Here is a 17,366-nt window from a genome sequence, read left to right as displayed (position 1 = left end):
GAAGGTGCAGTTGCTTGCAGCAGTATTCTGAAGGATTTTCCATGGAGAGCTCATCAGAAGACAAGTCACGGAAAATCACAAATAAACCCACTTGATGCCATCAGATGCTGCAGCCCCTTTTGAAACGCCAGTCAGTTATTGACTTGCGTTGTCAGGTTGTTGAGCATGTTCCACTTTTACACACTTTCTAATTCAAATTCTCTCTGAACATTTTCTCAATTTCGTTGCATAAATTTGGAAAAAGTTTTCAGATATCAGACAGCAAAGGCTAGCTAGATTCATCAAATCAACCCAAAGCGCGCAGGGGATAGATTTACATTGAGCTCATAATAAAAGTAGCATCTATCACACATTAAACCAAATCGGTGCCCTATACAAAGCAAGGTTCGATGCGGCACGCGCAGTTCGTCGAGCTCAACCGCTTCACTTCTCGAAGTAGTCCTCGGTCCTGCCCTTGAACCCGATCTGGCCGAAGGTGAGCAAGATGAACAGCCCCAGGTGCCACGTCACCAGCCACAGCCTGCAACGAGTTCGTTCCTTAGTACAAAACAGCAAGCAGAGAACAGTGCACCGCATGCATTCATGGGCTTGGTGAGCGAGCTCTCACCAGAACTGGGAGTTGACCGCCGGGGGCGTGGGGAAGTGGGCGAGCTCCTGGCCGATGCTGGAGAAGAAGAGCCCCGTCAGGCTGTTACCGTTGATCACCGGGACGCTGGACGGCCCGATCCACCCGATGAGGCCGAACCCGATCACGCTCAGGTCCCTCCGCAGCCAGTCCCGGGGAAACCTGAGGAGCATTTCACGCAAGAAACCGCCGTGATCAGCGACAGGTCACGCAAGAAACCATCGTCTCAAACGCGGCCAGCTTGCAAGGCATCACTCACGTCATGCAGGTGATCCTGCCGTTCCTCTCCAGGTTCCTCGTCATCAGGGGGTTCCTCGCCGACACCCGACCGCCCCTCGCTAAGCCTGGAAGTATCGAGCATTTCAAGACAGACATCGTCAACTACAGGTCTCCACCTACATGCAATGGTGCACGAAATGGCAGTTTGAACTTGTGCCGCTGCGCGGAAAGATACGTACTGGTGGAGAAAGCCGGCCGGCTGGCGAGCGCGGCGCCGGCAAGGCCGGAGACGGTGGAGGAGGCGGCGGCCATGTCTGACTGTTCTGCTGCAGCTGCAGTGCGTGGGGTCCGTATGCGGCGCGGTGAGCGGGCGAGCTCTTATTTTGTGGTGGGTGGCACGGGACGGACGGAGACGCGCGCTGGACTCGATCGAGAGGAGGAGATGAGACGGCGCGGATCGTTGTGGGGGCTCGGGTGATGTGGATCACTTGCAGCGGATGAAATAGAGTCATCTCCGGCGGAGCGGCCTATGGGAGTGCTCCACTTGGATATTCCTGGATAAGATACTATACGCGTGGAACTGGTCATGGGCCTTTGCCATGTAGTAGTACTCCACGTTTCCAGATCAATTTCCATTCGTGGCTGGCACAGGAAGTTAAAGTAGTTGGGTTCGGAAGCAAATAAGCAATGGCTTTTTTGTAGGCCGGAATGACCAGACGGCCTTTTCAATTGTTGCTTGCAAGGAACGGGCCGTGCTGGTCTGGGTTGGCCCAAGTGTTGGCTGAGGCTCTATTACGTTCGGCCCAATTGGCCCGTCACAAGGTGGCCCTCCGACTCAAGGGGATCCGATCTGACACGGCGACAACTGGGCACCAAGCGCGCGTCGGTGTTGAGCTCCGAAGTCAGACTCTTGCTATTATGTTCGATCACGGTCGATCCGATCGATTGCGAGTGGCCATCGCAATGAGCTCGTTGGATATTCATCTCGGTCCTTTTTCCTAAGGGAAAGGTAGAAAATCCTATCCCGTATAAAGAGGTCATAACGAGTGAATATTCAACTAAGTGATTTAATATTATGAAAGATGAATTGAAGTTTATCATTGATAATGTTATATGAGATTCAATAGAAATTTTCAATAGAATCAAAATAGTATGTTGTAAATAGATCTACAAAACCAAATATAATTCTATGGAAACATCGAAAAATTCAAAATAAGACCGGTAGCAAAATACTCCTCACAAAGAGAAAAGATTGATTTTAAAGATTCTTTTAAAATTATTATGGCGCTTGTGACTTATTATGATTTAGAGTTGTATCAGATGGGTGCAAATGTGGAATTCTTTAATTATGACTTAAAAGAAAATATTCATATGGCTCAATTGGAAGATTTTGTCATGGAAAACAATGAACATATGTATGTCGGCTTAAGAAATCAATTTATGGTCTAAAGCAAGTGTCTAGCCAGTTATATCTCAAGTTTGATAAAGTTATTAGAAATTTTAGTTTTAAGAAAAATAAAGTTGATAACTGTATTTATGTAAAGTTTAAAGAGAAAAATTTATCATCTTAGTTCTTTATACGGATAATATCTTATTGGTCAGCAGTGATAAGGATATATTATTTTAGATCAAGAGATTTCTTTTCTAATTTTGACATAAAGGATCTCGATGAAACTTCTTACCTTCTTAGCATTGAGATTCACCGAGATAGGTCCCAAGGAGTGTTATGTTTGTCTCAAAAGACATACATAGACAGAGTACTGAAAAAATACAATATATATAAGTGCTTTGCTTCATTTGCTCCTATTGTTAAGGGCGATAACTTTATGATATTTCAATGTCCGATGAACCAATATAAGGCTGATCAGATGAAGCCGGTTCCTTATGCTTTAGCTGTTGAGAGCATTATATATGCTCAAGTATGTATGTGCCCAGACTTAGCTTTCGTAACTGGGATACTAGACAGATATTAGTCAAATTCAAGACCAAACCACTAAAAAGCCGTTACAAAAGTCATTCGCTATTTGCAAAACACTAAACACTACATGCTCAGATTTATCAAATCTGATAACATTGAAATTGTTGGTTATTTGGATGCAAATTTTGATGGGTATGTGGATACTAAGAAATTCACGCCATGTTATATCTTTACCATCGCTGGAGGAGCTATCTCGTGAAAAAGTTTTAAACAGACACTTACAGCATCATCAACGATGCAAGCTAAGTTTGAAGCATGTTATGAGGCTTCCGAGCAGACTGTATGACTAAAGAACTTTATCCTAAAATTAAGAGTGGTAGACAACATTTAAAAACCATTTACGTATACTGCGATAATCAACCCACTGCTTTCTATATGAGTAACAACAAGTCGAGTGATGCTGCCACATACATTAACGTTAAGTATCATGTTTGAAAGATAGAATTCAGGATCAACCAATCAGTGTCAATCATATAAGTACTAAGTCAATACTTATGGATCCGCTTACAAAAGGCGGCTTACACCTAATATCTTTTGTGATCATGTTGCTGGCATAGGATTATTGAAAAGCCTATGATTTTGAATAAGAGGACAATAAAGTAAACCATATCTTATTAAGTATAACAAATATCCATTTCGAGATGGAGTGTTATATTATAGGTTTTTGAGTCCAGTGATATTTTATTAGCCATTGTAATGCTTAGCTTTGGTATGCTGCTTTATTGAGAGTGGACGTATGATGTTAGCCATATAGTTAGGGGGAGAATGTTAGATATTGATCTTGACTCTTTTCCTAACGTACCCTAACTAAGCACCAAGAGATAAGGGGAGCCCCATCCTCACATACGCACCCTGATTGAGTGGCAACTGCTACGATGGTTACGGTTCCATCTCGGGTAATGCTATATAAATACATGAGAAGGAGACCGACGCTTACTTAATTGTTCATGTTAGTCCTAACCTCCCTCCATATCTTAAAACCCCACCGATCCTCACAGACACTGCTATGAGGTAAAGACTGCCGCCGCCGCCACTTCATCCACGACCTCGCGCCGACAACCACTTGATCAACTACACCTAGCAATACCTCACCAGCGTCCGCATCTACACCATCTACACCCCGTATAGCACTGCACTGTGCATCATCGACTTATACTGATCCTATCGCAGCTCTATACCAACAGAGCTACAATGTTTTCACCTTCATTGGATATGTGTTCACGCTTCCGCTTAGATCAATTTGTGATCATGTTGTTAGGCTATACCTTTGAGGGATTAAGATGATTTTTAGACTTCACATGAGCAAGAAACTCATTGAGCAGTTAGCAAGCAGAGCAAGACCTGCGGGTGAGTGGCTGGCTGGCAGAGTCTATCGACATAGAAGGATCGAGCCAAGCCCATATGGCATAGCCGTGGGGGCACCCATGCCGAGGAGCAGCAAAGACATGCTGGCCCCTCTCAAGAATAGCACCTCGAGGAAGTGGACAAGTTCTTCACCGGGGGCAACCTCAAGCAAGACAAGATGCTCGCCGAGATGGCTTACCACTTCCTCCCCTCCTACCTCGAGGCCCGGCGCGCACGTGTCGCCATCAAAGTCCACCTCAAGTTCACCAACCGCAAGCCTGTCCACCACATCGTCTTCCTCGCACTGGCTTCGAGTGCAGTCGCAAGCCCCACGACGACGCCAAGGCCAAGAGAGAGGAGCACAGAAAGTTCTACGACCTTGCTCAACCCCGCCAAGACCCGCAATGACTCTGCCGTAGCTGCCGCTGCGTCCAAGCTCCTAGTCAATCAATAGAAGATTGATTATTTAATTATCTATCTTAACTCTGTGTTGTCTTATCAATATACCATATCGTAGCACACATTGTATATGCAGACACTTACAGTACGGTACGGTACTTCTCTTTTTCCTTCCTTTTTTATTCCATAGCATATGTACACATATGCTCCATAGAATAATTCTCCACATCACACTCCCTTTGATACAATTCTGCGCACTACAAACTATACAACTCTCGTATACGTCTTATGGTGTAATTCATCTTTACGTGCATCGTTCACTAGTCCGAACATCTCGTGTGATCTTTTGACCGTCTTGATCTCAGTTCCTCTCTAAACCTAATCCATCATGTCACCGACCATGTCCGCCCTCAAGACACACATGCACATAAACAAAACCAACAACCAATTTCGAGTACAAGTTCTCACAAACTTGACTCACGTCAATCCGCATAACACCACTTATACAAGTGTATTATATATTTCAAAACCACAAATATTATTATCGAATATCTAACTATAGAGTATATGTGCATAATTAAGAACCACACCATAATAACTCCGGATGTTGCGGACCTAGATCTGCTGGACCTGGTATACTAAGAGATTAACTGACTTGAGTACGACTAGTATCCAGGTCGGATTCATCTGATTTGTCTTGGCTAACAAGACAAAGGACTCCTTATAGACTACGCCTAGATCCGAGATGGTACATCGACCCTTATATAAGGCAGGGACCTGACCCCCCAGGTTGACGATAGAACAATCCATGCATACGCAACTCAAGGCAAGTGACATCAAGATCCTAGCAATTGGAGATACTCGACGACTTCAACCCTAGATTAGCCTAGATCCAATCCTCTCTATTGTAATAGGTCTAGCCACATTGCTCATACTCAAGATAATCAATATATGACAATATTCGCACAGGACGTAGGGTATTATTTTAATTGGGGGCCTGAACCTGTATACATTGTGTGTATTGTTTCCTGCTTGATCCCTGATCTCGAAGGTACCACTGTTTAATTATGGATATATTGTCGGACACTAATTTTCAACATTTGGCGCACCAAGTAGGGGCTTTCATCTGTTTTTCAGGATTGATCATGTTTTAAGTGCGCATCCATGTCGGCTTCTTCGACACCAGCTTCCATGACCACTTCGAGTCAGCTGCAGTCATCTTCACATCGCCTCCTATTCGATCCGAGATCACCTTAGAAACTATAGCATACCATTGGGACGATCAAGATGGACTGATTCACACCAGTATTATCGTATTCAGCCCATTGGACGCATACCGCGAGATGGGACACCTCGACTGTGATCCTGAGGAGCCTAGCGTTCTTTGATTCATAGACATCGACATTGATGATGAAGGTCACAATAGTAGCGACGACAACTCCATTGATGGCCACAGTAGCCGAATATATCAATTTGTGTTTATGGTCGAAGGAGTCGATGGCTTACCCGCTAACCAAAATGTGGGAGATCCGAACGTCATGGTAAACAATGGTGCAAGAATCCCTGAGGATCCAGTAGTAGCAACTACCACTCAATGTTCCGGAATCGTCAGAGAATTACCACTAGGACGTCTGCAGCCAGAGCCTTGCATGCCTCTGACACCACTCATCATCGATAGATTGTGGAAAGTCAGGTGAACCCTGATATTCAACGTTGACTTGTTACAAAGACGCCTCTTGGTCACGTGATGCTTCCACCGACAACGGCTCCAAGATCAAGGAATGAAGTCCCTCGGAACAGCAATCACAGGGCGACGTCGGATCAACCACAGCCAAGCTTTGGCAGTGATGTCTTCAGTACTCTGGAGGCCAACGTCTAGGGTGTCCATATGATCCTAAGATCCTGCCCTGAGTTGGATCTGATGAATCGCTTAACCCCATATGGTTAACCAGCTGAAGACTCTACTCAATACGACTCAGATCCATATTGTTTGAGTGAACAAGCCTAACGACTCTAGATACTCTAGCCGGTAAGACGCTGGTTTGAGGAGCCACAAACGCGAACATGCCCGAGTAGTGGACACACCAATCGGTCACACATCCGCAGCAGACAACAAATCAGAGCTCGCACGAAGTTGTTTGCGCTTGGACTTTCTCTCAGCTCCTCAATGAATTCGCAGTAGCTGTTATGCAATTGCACTTGCATGCAATGCCATTTGCCGCTTAAATTCTGTAGCAGATCCTTTCGCAGAGAAACAAAAACGAATCGAGTTTACTGGACACATGAAAGTATAATCCGACTTGAGCTCAGTTGCACCAAACACTCGTCTTAGACCATCTCCAACGGTTTCTCTTCAGAGACTAGAATCTCTTTACGATGAGATTTTCGTTCCCTTCAGCGCTCTAACGGTTTCCCTTCACGGTTCATGTCACAACGAGATTTCTATGATCATTCCCTCCAGAACGAGATTCTCTCTCTTTTCCTTTCGTAATTTCCCTCGAAGGGAAACTGTTGGAGATGAGAGAAAATAAAAGAAATAAAAACGGAAAAAAAAATTAAAAAAAATGAAATGAAGAAAATATGATTAGAGATGGTCTTACAGGACAACAGAGCCCATCGTCAAACTCCGTCCAGATTCAGTCCAAATGGCACACAGCTTGCAATGCTGGGACCCACGTACACAGAGACCCCTATGAGATCATTGGGATGGTGATGCGAACCAGTTTCTCAACAGATTTTCAACCAGATATGTCCAGATCCATAGCCGCACAAAGAGAACACACGCCATCGATCGAAGGAATCGGCTGGAGAGAATCTAGGCAAGTTGCTCACTGATTAAATGTACTCAACCAATAGTTCTTCAGGCGCTATTTCCAAAAGGAGAACAGTTCTTTTTTTTTTTCCCGATGCAACGGGAGGGCCACGCCCCTACTGATTAATAATATATTAAAAACATGAATAAACCAATTTAGAAATTACATCAAAGAGAGAGAACTAAAGGAAAACAGATTCATGAAAAACGACATAAGCCAGCATTGCATTGGAGCTTTGTACTGATCTTTTGCTCTAAGGATAACCATGGCAAAACAGTTCTTGAGGGCAGGCGCAGAAGAAACGAAACGACAGTGACATATGGGTTGGGCGTAAGTCAGGAATTGAGATCACAAGCTTGGGTAGGAGGCCCTATCAAAGCCCTCTCTATCACTAACGCAGGTACTACGCTGATTCACTGAACGAGATAGAATGGAGGCTGGAGGCGGCCAAGGATAGCGAGGTGCGAAGGAGAGGCTGAAAGTGCACGAAATGTGACGAGTCCAAGACTCAAACTGCTCTTTTTTTCCTTTAGCTTTTTTCTGGAGCTCTCCACTTAGGCTGTCGTAGCTCCTTGCGCAATTGCTGAGCTCTCAGGTGTATTGAGAGAGATGCATGCATGGTATGGGGATGCTTCTATTTTAGACGGCGCCGCGCGCAAGAAAACTGCAGTGCGAGTGCATTAAGGCCAACTCGAGCAGTGTCTGCAAATTTACAGAATCCAGTGCTATAGCAACACTATAGTAGTACTGTTTGCAGAGGTTGACGGCGAGAAAAAACACCGTCGAGTTACTGTAGCAGAACTGTAGCACAGTGTAGCAGGACTGTTCACAGAGGCTGACAGCGGAACCGGAGAGAGAAAAAGAGGAGTAGAAGGTGGGAAATAGGGTAACGGCTGGAGATGAAAAAATAAGAGATGCTGTATAAGTGATAGGAAATACTGTAATAATGTTTTTAAAGATAAAAATTTAAGGTAACTGTCGAAGATAACTAAAATCATAGGAGAAGTTGCAGATTACAGTGACGACTGACGTACTGGCTTAAAAGCTCCGGTGACAAGATCCCAGATGAAACTACCGCACCTACCTGATTCGAGCAGGAAACAAGAAGAAACTAGCTCAAAATGGGTTCAGAGATACTCTAAACTATTGCAAAATCCTATAGTAGTATCAAAATCACTAGTAACTGGGTACTGTATTGCAAACAATGTACTCGTACAATGATAGATGTTGTTCGTACGCATCGCGACGCGTGTATGGATGAAAGATCGCCTCACATGTACTACTTCCTGTACGTAGTTATGAAGACAATGTATTCTTGAATGAGTGCTTCTGGAAGAACTCGGGACCCAGAGCCTGATGCAAGATCAGGGAACCCATGATGGTCGGCCAGGGATTCAGAAACCATAAAGACAAACAGTATCGCAACACCTGGATAACGATGTTCCCAGAGGCCCCAGACTATTTTTATGCAACTCCTGAACTAATCTGTAGATCTTTTTTTTTTATTGTGAGACAGATGTGAAACCAGTACGAAGTTTGATTAACCAATTTAATCATCAGTTGCTCAGACAATCTTGCCAGAGACTGCTGCTGCCATGCTCCCAGCCTCTGACGACTATCCTTGTTCTTTAGAGGACCATGTTGGTTCCAAAACCTCTACATTGAGCGCAAAGGTTACTGCATGGTGAGTAAAAAAACTTCAATAAAAGAGGCGGCAAGATCAGAAAATGCAACTCCATATCCATTTACACAAATGTTTAATTTTGTTTGTTCATTTCTCCTACTGATATTCAGCCATATATTAATTCCTTATCTAGCCTATAATTTTTTTTTACTATCCTCCTACACTAATCTCGAGCAAGGCGAGGTCAGGCGATGAGCAGAGCCTGGCTTTGACCGGAGTTTGCTTCGCGCGCTTTCATTCGACTTGTATATAAAATCCCGTGCGGCTAAAGCATCCACAAGCCAGAGTTACTAGTAGAAGAGGGACGGGATCACAGGTGCGAGATGGTGACAACGATCGAGGACCTGCACGCCGACGTGCTGGCCCGGGCGCTGAGGCGGCTGGATGGTCGGTCGCTGGCCGCGGCGAGCTGTGCGACGGCCGGGCTCCGGGCGCTCGCTGCGGACCCGGAGACGTGGCGCGCGCTCTGCCTCGCCGAGTGGCCGTCGCTGGCGGGACAGCCCCGGCTCTTCGCCGCGATCCCGCCGCGCCGGCTCTTCGCCGACACGTACCCGTTCCCGTCCGCGGATTGCGGGGACCTCGGAGGAGGCGATCTCCCCGGGGAGCTCGTGTCCACGGTGGATGTCTACTGCAGGGGCGCGCCCCTGCTCTCCCGCGTGGTGGAGACGCCCGCGTCGTCGTCGTGGTTCCTCGGCTCGCCGTTCCGCGTGGAGGCCGTCGAGCGCAAGAAGCCGGCGCCGGAGGCGGTGCCTTCGCCGGCGGAGCTGGAGCTGAGCTGGGTGGTCGTGGACCCCGTCCGCGGGCGGGCGGTGAACGTGTCGAGCCGGCGCGCGGTGGCCATGGATAGGCACTGGTACACGGGCGAGACCCTGGTGCGGTTCGCGGTGGTGCTGGGCGGGTGCAAGTTCGAGGCCACGGTGACCTGCTCCGAGGGGTCCCAGCTCGTCAACGAGGTCAGCGCCGTCAGCCTCGCCGTGGAGGACGCCGACGGCGCCGCGGTCAGCGGCGAGGGCACGCTGCGGCTTCTCGCTGCGGCAATGAAGGGGCCGAGGAGGGGAGGGGAGAGAGAGCCGGAGGAGGCGAAGAGGATGTACGAGGAGTTTGTGAAGAGGAAGAAGGGCAGGAAGGAGAGAAAGGCGCGACGCGAGGCGCTCGTGGACCTGTGCTGCTCCGCCGCCAGCGCCGTCGTCGTGCTGACCTTCCTCGCCGCTGTCGCGCTGCGGTGATCGGAGTCTGCCGGCTGCCGGCCGGACAAGTGCATGCCCGGTTCTTTTTTCACGCCGACCAACTGGGGCAATAAATGAGTTGATCATCAGCGTACAATATCGAGTAATAGCAGTTCTTTTGTGCAACACCTTTTTCCTTCAGTAATAGCAGTTCTTTTTTTTAGAAGTTTGGTAATCGTGGAGTAGCAGTTAGGAACTGTACATCACCATTTCCTGTACTGATGTACATCGTTTTCCTTTAACTAACAATGTGAACATAATACAGAAGAAAATCTCTCCCGTTGAGTGCGTTAGCCTTTATTATCCCGTCTAATCGACTACTGTTCCCAAGTCAGATGAAGCTTAGAGAAGTACAGAGATGAACTGCAAAGCATTGGCTCGAAACATAACGGCAACGGAGTAGGGATGGAAACGGATCGGATACGTATGGAATCGAATTCGGATAGTACGATTTACCACATTTTAATCCGAATACGAATACGGATCCGAATATCTCCGAATACGAATACGAATCGGATAGTTCGAATACGAATCCGCATTCGGATATCTACTCGATCTTCGAAATTTAGGTTGGAAATTTAAATTTTTGAAAAATTTTGATTGAAATTTGATAAAATTCTAATGGAATTTGTTCTACTTTGATTGGGCCGGAATTTTACAAATTTTGTTCAAAATTCATGTTGGAAATTTAAATTTTTGATCAAATTTAACTGAAATTTGATGAAATTTGATTGAAATTGTTCCAATTTGATTGGGTTGGAATTTCGTTCATATCTGAAATTACTAAAACTTTAGCAAAATTTGGTTCCCTGGTTGGCGGATACGGATACGAATCGGATATATCTCGAATTCGGATATCCACATTTGAATCCGAATCTCGAAAACGAATTCGGATATATCCATTTTAGTATCCATTTCAGAAACGAATACGGATACAGATATCCATATTCGCATTTTAACCGATACGGAATCGGATAATTCGGATTTCCTGCCATCCATTTTCACCCCTACAACGGAGTAACGTACTGTTCTAGAAGGCTCGGAGCTAGATGATAGCATCTTATACACACATAATGTTTTCAAAAAATTTTATTACTATTTCTATAGTATTTTGAATTTTTAGAATATTAGAACATAATATTTTTTATTTTTAAATTTGTCACCAGTGGACGACATCTATCTAGATTTATACTCTCTTATCATAAATATATGTCGTTTTGAAAAAGATTTGATCAAACTTTAAAACTTTGACTAACAATAGTTTTTAAAATATTTAGTTCAGAAACTTAAAATTATATGTTTACATTTATCTTGAAAAATATTTTCATAATATCACAAATTTAATGGGTTGTATAAATATATTCTAATAGAAAATAATAGTTAAAAGTTATGTATTAGAGATCGTGTCTTATCCAAAATGGTACTACAAATACATACCTATAATCATCAGGTCAAGAGAGAGATTTTTACCATCACCGCATTGGGCATTCCTTTCCTCTCTAATTCTTCTCTAAGTTTGAGATACTCCTATGAATGAGCTCTTGCAGCACTTTATTTATAGAAGATATTTTCTTTCACCAACAATATTCGTGACTGACATTGTACCGTGTAAAACGTGCCCTCGCCTCAAACTTTTTTAAAACATTTTTAAATAAAAAATTATAAATATATACGTCTGTATTGAATAATTACTCCATCCAGCCATATATACATGTCGTTCAGGGTGTGAGTATACAATCATACCCTTACCGGGATAATGATACATGTTTTCCCTATGCAATAGGAACCTAGGGCAAGCCGAGTAACATGGCTCAGGCCTAGGTCAAAATATTATAACCCTACTTGGAGGTTATTTTCTAACCGTCGTAGCAAGTGGTGGCAAGCTTAGTCATTCATTGCAGCGCCGCACTGTCCAGTGTGTCCGGTCGGTCACCACTTGCTCCTGGTGTGTCAGAGTGACCACCGCATGATCAGCATTAAATGTCGCTCATCTTATGGCAGACATCACGTGGCCGATGGGCCTACTTACGTTGATCTTTACTGGGGATTCCACATCTTTCCTCTAGCCTCCGGGAGTCTACGGCCTCTGAAGGTAAGGGGTCTCGGGGCCTCCGTGGGACTCCTAGGCTTGAGTCTGCGGGACCACTCCAAAGCTAGGGATCTAGAGGGGTCATGAGCCGGAGTGTCTTCAGGCTTAGACTGGCCGAACCAAGGGGTGCCTGGGGTCAGCTAGCTCCCCCAGGCTCCGAGAGTCGGTGACCCGAGGAGGAGGCTCACGGGCTCCAGAGGCCCTGGATGCTGCAGGGGGTCAGGGGCACTAGGGCTCCGAAGGAGTCCTTGATGGTAACTCTGTACAGTGTCTATAACTAGGACATTCCCCCCAACAGCACCCCCTCATCCACTGGCCTCGAGGTCTAGAGGGGCGAGTGGATGCAAAGTTACAAAAGAAACTAGCCCCAGCCTTGCCTTCGAGTCAGGATATCCGAACAACGGTTTACCTATATTGACCTCTTAGCGGTGGCCGCGAGCGATGGAGACGGTGTGGTCCGGAGCTCTATGACAAGGCTGGCAGTGGGCCAAGGGGCATCGTGGCCTGATGAAGACTATGCCCCAAAGTCCCACTGTGGTTTTCGAGGGGGAAGCCGACAGGGGGAGCTGAGGGAGGCGCCCCGTGACCCCCTCCCCCTTGGGTTGCCGTGGAGAGGCTTAATAGAGGATAGGCCGTCCGGAGCCTAGTGGCGGTCACCAGAAGGGGGGTTGTTGGCGGTGATGTGCTCCGGAGCCTCAAGGTAGAGGCCAAAGGCGTAGTTGACGTCGGAGCCAAAGAGTGGTGAGGCTCGTCGGAGACGAAGTAGATGTTGGCGTTGAGGGAGGAAGTCTTCGACCCCTTTAGCGCTGGTTACGACGAGGTTTGACGAACATGATGTGCTCCAGAGCCTACACCGAGGCTAGAGGCATAGTCGACGTCAGCACTGAAGGGTGGCGAGGGTCATTGGAGACTGAGTGGTCCAGAGCCCAGTAAGGTGATCGGAGATGAAGTCGATGGTGGCGCCGAGGGAGGAAGTCTATGACCCCCTCAACGCTAGCAGTGGCGTGGGTCAATGGAGACGATGAGCTCCGAAACCTAGCATGGTGGTCAGAGATGAAGTCGACGGTGGCGCTAAGGGAGGAAGTCTGCGACCCCCTCAGCGCCGGGCACAGTGAGGGTCGACAGAGGCGACGAGCTCCGAAGCCTAAGTCGAGGCCAGAGGCATGGTCAAAGTTAGAGCTGAAGATCGGTGTGGTTTGACGGAGACGACGGGCTCCGAAGCCTCTAGGTAGTCCGAGCAAGCTCTCTGATGGGGAGTCTTTTTGCCATTTGAATTGTCATAGTGGAGATTGCATGTGGAGGCGAGATATTCTCCTTTTTTTGGCACGAGTAAATGATGACGCTAGGAAATAGCAAGCGTCTGATGGGGTAACACACCAGTTTCTGTGGGGTCTTGTGCTAACGACCCTTGCATACGCTAAAAGAGGCTCGAGCAATAAACGCAACGAGACATGTGTGCAAAAAACTAGGGCATTAACGCCACATGTGCAGTTTGGACTGGGGCATGGCCACGAGCTCCCAGATGTCACACCCGGTTTTAAGACCAAAACCAGATGTAAACTATATGTATACCAGGATCAATTTATTCATACACATAGCAACTTCATCAGTGCATAACAGACACAGTGTTTCTTATTACAACGCTATTTATTACAAAATGACCACACACGGGTCTGAAAGAAAATACACCACAGCGGAACAGAACAGCGCAGCTCCACACCAACGGGCAGCCGACCGAGAGTTCCACAAGCCTAGAACTCGGCATCGTCTTCAGGGAAATCATCCTCAGGGAATTCTTCAAAAGTTTCACCTTCTGAAACAGCAAGCGTGAGTATTTCCAATACTCAACAAGTGGGGGGAAATTAAATTTGATATGGTGGCTTGAACCAAGGTTTCCTATTCTCTAGGGTTTCATTTGCATAAAAGCTGATTTTAACCCTGAACTATGGAAAAACAAAATTTCATTTTAAAAAAGAAAAGATGCACAAAAGATTTTCTTTAACCTCCGAGAATTCAACCAATTCTCAACCATGAAAGACATCCACCCGACTAATCATGTGAGGGTCCATGCTGCTCATAACCGTGAGCATGGCTGAATATTCAGTTTGACACTCTGCAGAGTTTGTACACTTTACCCACGAGTCGTGATCTTCTCTGTTGCCGGTACTTGCCGGTACCTTACACACTTCCGGGGTGTGCGCCAAGAGATCACTACGAGGCTTTTTCAAAGAGTCTCCCAGTATGCACTTACCTACTAAGGTTTCACCGCCGTACATAAGTGGAGAAACCCTCCATCCCAGAAGCCCCCTCTTGTGCCGGGTAGAATCGGGAAGTAACTCTTCCTTATCTACACATCCAATTGGCTCATACAACACTAGGAGAACATCTAATTACTAGGTCAAGCCGTACCATATTGGTCTCATGGTTGTTCTGTTTGCCATGGATGGTCGCTCCACGAATCGGTCTTAAAATGGTATGGGCAAGACTGCCAATAATCCCATAAGGGTATATTACCAAACATTTTCAATCAACCAACCATGCCGAGAATAACCCTTTCTTGCCCAAAACCCTATTTATCTTTGTTGTTAACTCCCTTAACAACATCAGTTTTCATGTCATACTTCTTATATCAACTTTTAGTTCATAACTCATGATTCATCACCTACATGCTACATGTTCATCTAAAAGCATGGCTAAGCATATACATGATGTTATTTTAAGGATAAAACATCTACAACTAACACTAGTGTTTGCTATACTACCCATTTTGTAAAACAGCATGCATATTTGATAAAGACTATCTTTATGTAAAAACTGGGTTCACAACATGGTCAAGACACTTGCCTTCGTCGAAGTGATGCACAGGTCCTTCAAAATCTTCTTCCTGAAAGTTCCCGAACTCCTGGACTGAATCGTTTACACGAGCACACAATCATACATAAGAACAGTACACCAAACAGTCCTAAAACTAGGGAAAAATCCTATAAACAGAATCTACACGTCGCTATGAGAATATGAGCGCAAAGATCGCCTAAATCGGAGCTATGAGCAAAAAGTTATGAGCGTTTGAAGTTCCAAGGGTGTTTCTGCAAATTTTTCTTATTATCAGAGAATAAAACCGATTATTTTTATACTGAAAACAGGTTTATTGTGCAATGATGATGTCACAGATCAGACATCAATAATTCTGTGAAGAAAAAGGCGGTGGACCGAGTCCACCGAGCGGTGAACCGGCCGAGATCCCTCGGTCCATGGTCCACCGAGGACCGATGGCTCTGGAGCGGCTATGGGCCGGCGTTGGGCGGCCGGGGGATGGTCGGAGTTGGCCGGGAACATGCGCCGGTGAGCGGGAGGCTCTGGCGAGCGGCAAAAGAGAAGGAGGGAGCGGCGGCAAACTCACCCCGGGCGTCAAGGAGACCGGAGCGGCGCCGGAGTGGTCGGGCGATGACGAGAACGGCAGCGGCGGTCGGCTAGGCGGCGGGAGGGGTGCTCCGGCGATTGAATGATGACGGCAAACCGTAAAACCGATGCCGGAGGGTCCTGCGAAGATGATGAACGGGTCAATTTGCCCGGAGGCGGTTCGGTCACGAAGAACGGCGTCGGCGGAGCTCCTCACCGGAGACAATGGCGATGGCAAACCGCGAGAGAAGAAAGGGCGGAGATGGTCAGACGGGGTGCGCAAGAGAATGGTGAACTCAGTGGTATCGGATTTTATAGAGGGGATGAAAGGGAGAGGGACGCACGGCCGGCCGGACTTCAATGCTGGTGCTAGCTCCATACGGCCGGAAACGGCAACGGACGCCCGTTTCACCAAATTGAAGAAGGGAAAAGGAGGGGGAGGGGCACACACACGCGGCGGAGGCAGTTCGGGGTGGGGAGATGAACGAGGGAGGCCTCAATTGAAACCAGCGGCGGTGGTGCTTAAAGAGGGAGGCGGACGGACGGAGGTGGGAGAAGGGGAGCCGTCGGCTCGGCTCGACGCGTGGCTCGGCGGCTGGCTTCGGCTCGGGTGGGGCCCACGCGGCAGAGGGAGGCGACCGGCTCGGGACGTCAGCAGGTCGGCTCAGCCTGCGGGCCGGCACGGGGAAAGGAAGGCCGGCGGCCCATGCGGGAGAGAAAGAAGATGGGGAGGAGAGGGTTTGGGCCGGGGAAGAGAGAAATTGGCCTGAGAGCATTTTTCCTTTTAGGAATTCCCTTTTCCAATTTGATTTCAAACCAATTCCAAATGAGGTTTTAAAGCGGCGAAACCTAGCGAAATTTGCAAACTTTTTCCACCCAATAAAACCTTATTGCATCTACAACGGCATGAATGCAATCAAACAATTTTCCTAGTCCAAGTTAAATTTAGAAATTAATTTCCTATTGAGCTAAGTTGCAACACCTGATTAATTTCTAGCAAAATTTTAAATTATTGCAAATATTGAATTTTTGGGTGTTACACCAGAGCAATAACTAGGAAAGCCGCAGAATGACACCCATGGTGATTCCGCTTTCCTCCCAAGGCACATGTTAGTGGCTGGCTAGGCTATATAAGCGGGGATTCACCTAGCTAGCCATCCATAGTTGCCGTTGTAGGGTGAGGAGGTGATCCTCCTTGGTTTCGCACAACATTTCCTTTCTCTTCATCATCTGAGATGTCGATGATCTCAAGTGATCCGATAGGAGCTAGGCCACCGCTGATGTCGGCGCTGGTTTCGCTAACCACGGCGCCATCGGGGACGGGTGACCCAAAGGGTCCTTAGACTATCTCCAACCATATTCCCTTCATTTCGTTCCCTTCCCCGTTCTCATTCCCTTTATTTCCTCTCATCTCCAACAGCTTCCCCTCTAGGGGAATCGCGAAGGGAAAGAAGAGAGAATCCCAGCCTGAAGGGAATGACACTGGGAATCCCTTCGTGACGGGAACCGTGAAGGGAAATCGTTGGAGCGCTGAAGGGAACGAAAATCCCGTCGTGAAGGGATTCTGGACCCTGAAAGGAAACCGTTGGA

At 46.9% G+C, this 17,366-nt stretch overlaps 2 protein-coding genes across 2 annotated transcripts; one reads left to right on the top strand and one right to left on the bottom strand.

Annotated features, from left to right (window-relative positions):
* Positions 1-252: 252 nt before the first annotated feature.
* LOC133889768 (photosystem I subunit O-like) lies at positions 253-1,289 on the bottom strand. Its single transcript, XM_062330241.1, has 4 exons — positions 1,084-1,289; positions 885-969; positions 608-787; positions 253-520 (listed from the first exon to the last, which is right to left on the bottom strand). The coding sequence occupies exons 1-4, from the start codon at positions 1,154-1,156 to the stop codon at positions 424-426; spliced, it is 435 nt and encodes a 144-aa protein (XP_062186225.1). The 5' UTR covers positions 1,157-1,289; the 3' UTR covers positions 253-423.
* A 7,810-nt stretch (positions 1,290-9,099) lies between these two features.
* LOC133889058 (probable F-box protein At2g36090) lies at positions 9,100-10,550 on the top strand. Its single transcript, XM_062329500.1, has one exon. The coding sequence runs from the start codon at positions 9,386-9,388 to the stop codon at positions 10,286-10,288; it is 903 nt and encodes a 300-aa protein (XP_062185484.1). The 5' UTR covers positions 9,100-9,385; the 3' UTR covers positions 10,289-10,550.
* Positions 10,551-17,366: the final 6,816 nt, after the last annotated feature.

The sequence above is a fragment of the Phragmites australis genome, chromosome 13, assembly GCF_958298935.1.
Source record: "Phragmites australis chromosome 13, lpPhrAust1.1, whole genome shotgun sequence".
In the NCBI taxonomy this organism is placed as follows: Eukaryota; Viridiplantae; Streptophyta; class Magnoliopsida; order Poales; family Poaceae; genus Phragmites; species Phragmites australis.
The sequence above is the reverse complement of the archived record's forward strand: the minus strand, read 5'-3'. Positions and strand labels throughout refer to the sequence as shown.

What these genes read in the sequence shown, in the direction of transcription:
- LOC133889768 (XM_062330241.1), bottom strand. Translation starts at nt 1,156, where the DNA reads ATGGCCGCCGCCTCCTCCACCGTCTCCGGCCTTGCCGGCGCCGCGCTC. An exon ending in CCGGCCGGCTTTCTCCACCA is followed by an intron (nt 970 to 1,083) that starts GTACGTATCTTT and finishes CGATACTTCCAG; the next exon opens with GCTTAGCGAGGGGCGGTCGG. An exon ending in GCGGTCAACTCCCAGTTCTG is followed by an intron (nt 521 to 607) that starts GTGAGAGCTCGC and finishes AACTCGTTGCAG; the next exon opens with GCTGTGGCTGGTGACGTGGC.
- LOC133889058 (XM_062329500.1), top strand. Translation starts at nt 9,386, where the DNA reads ATGGTGACAACGATCGAGGACCTGCACGCCGACGTGCTGGCCCGGGCG.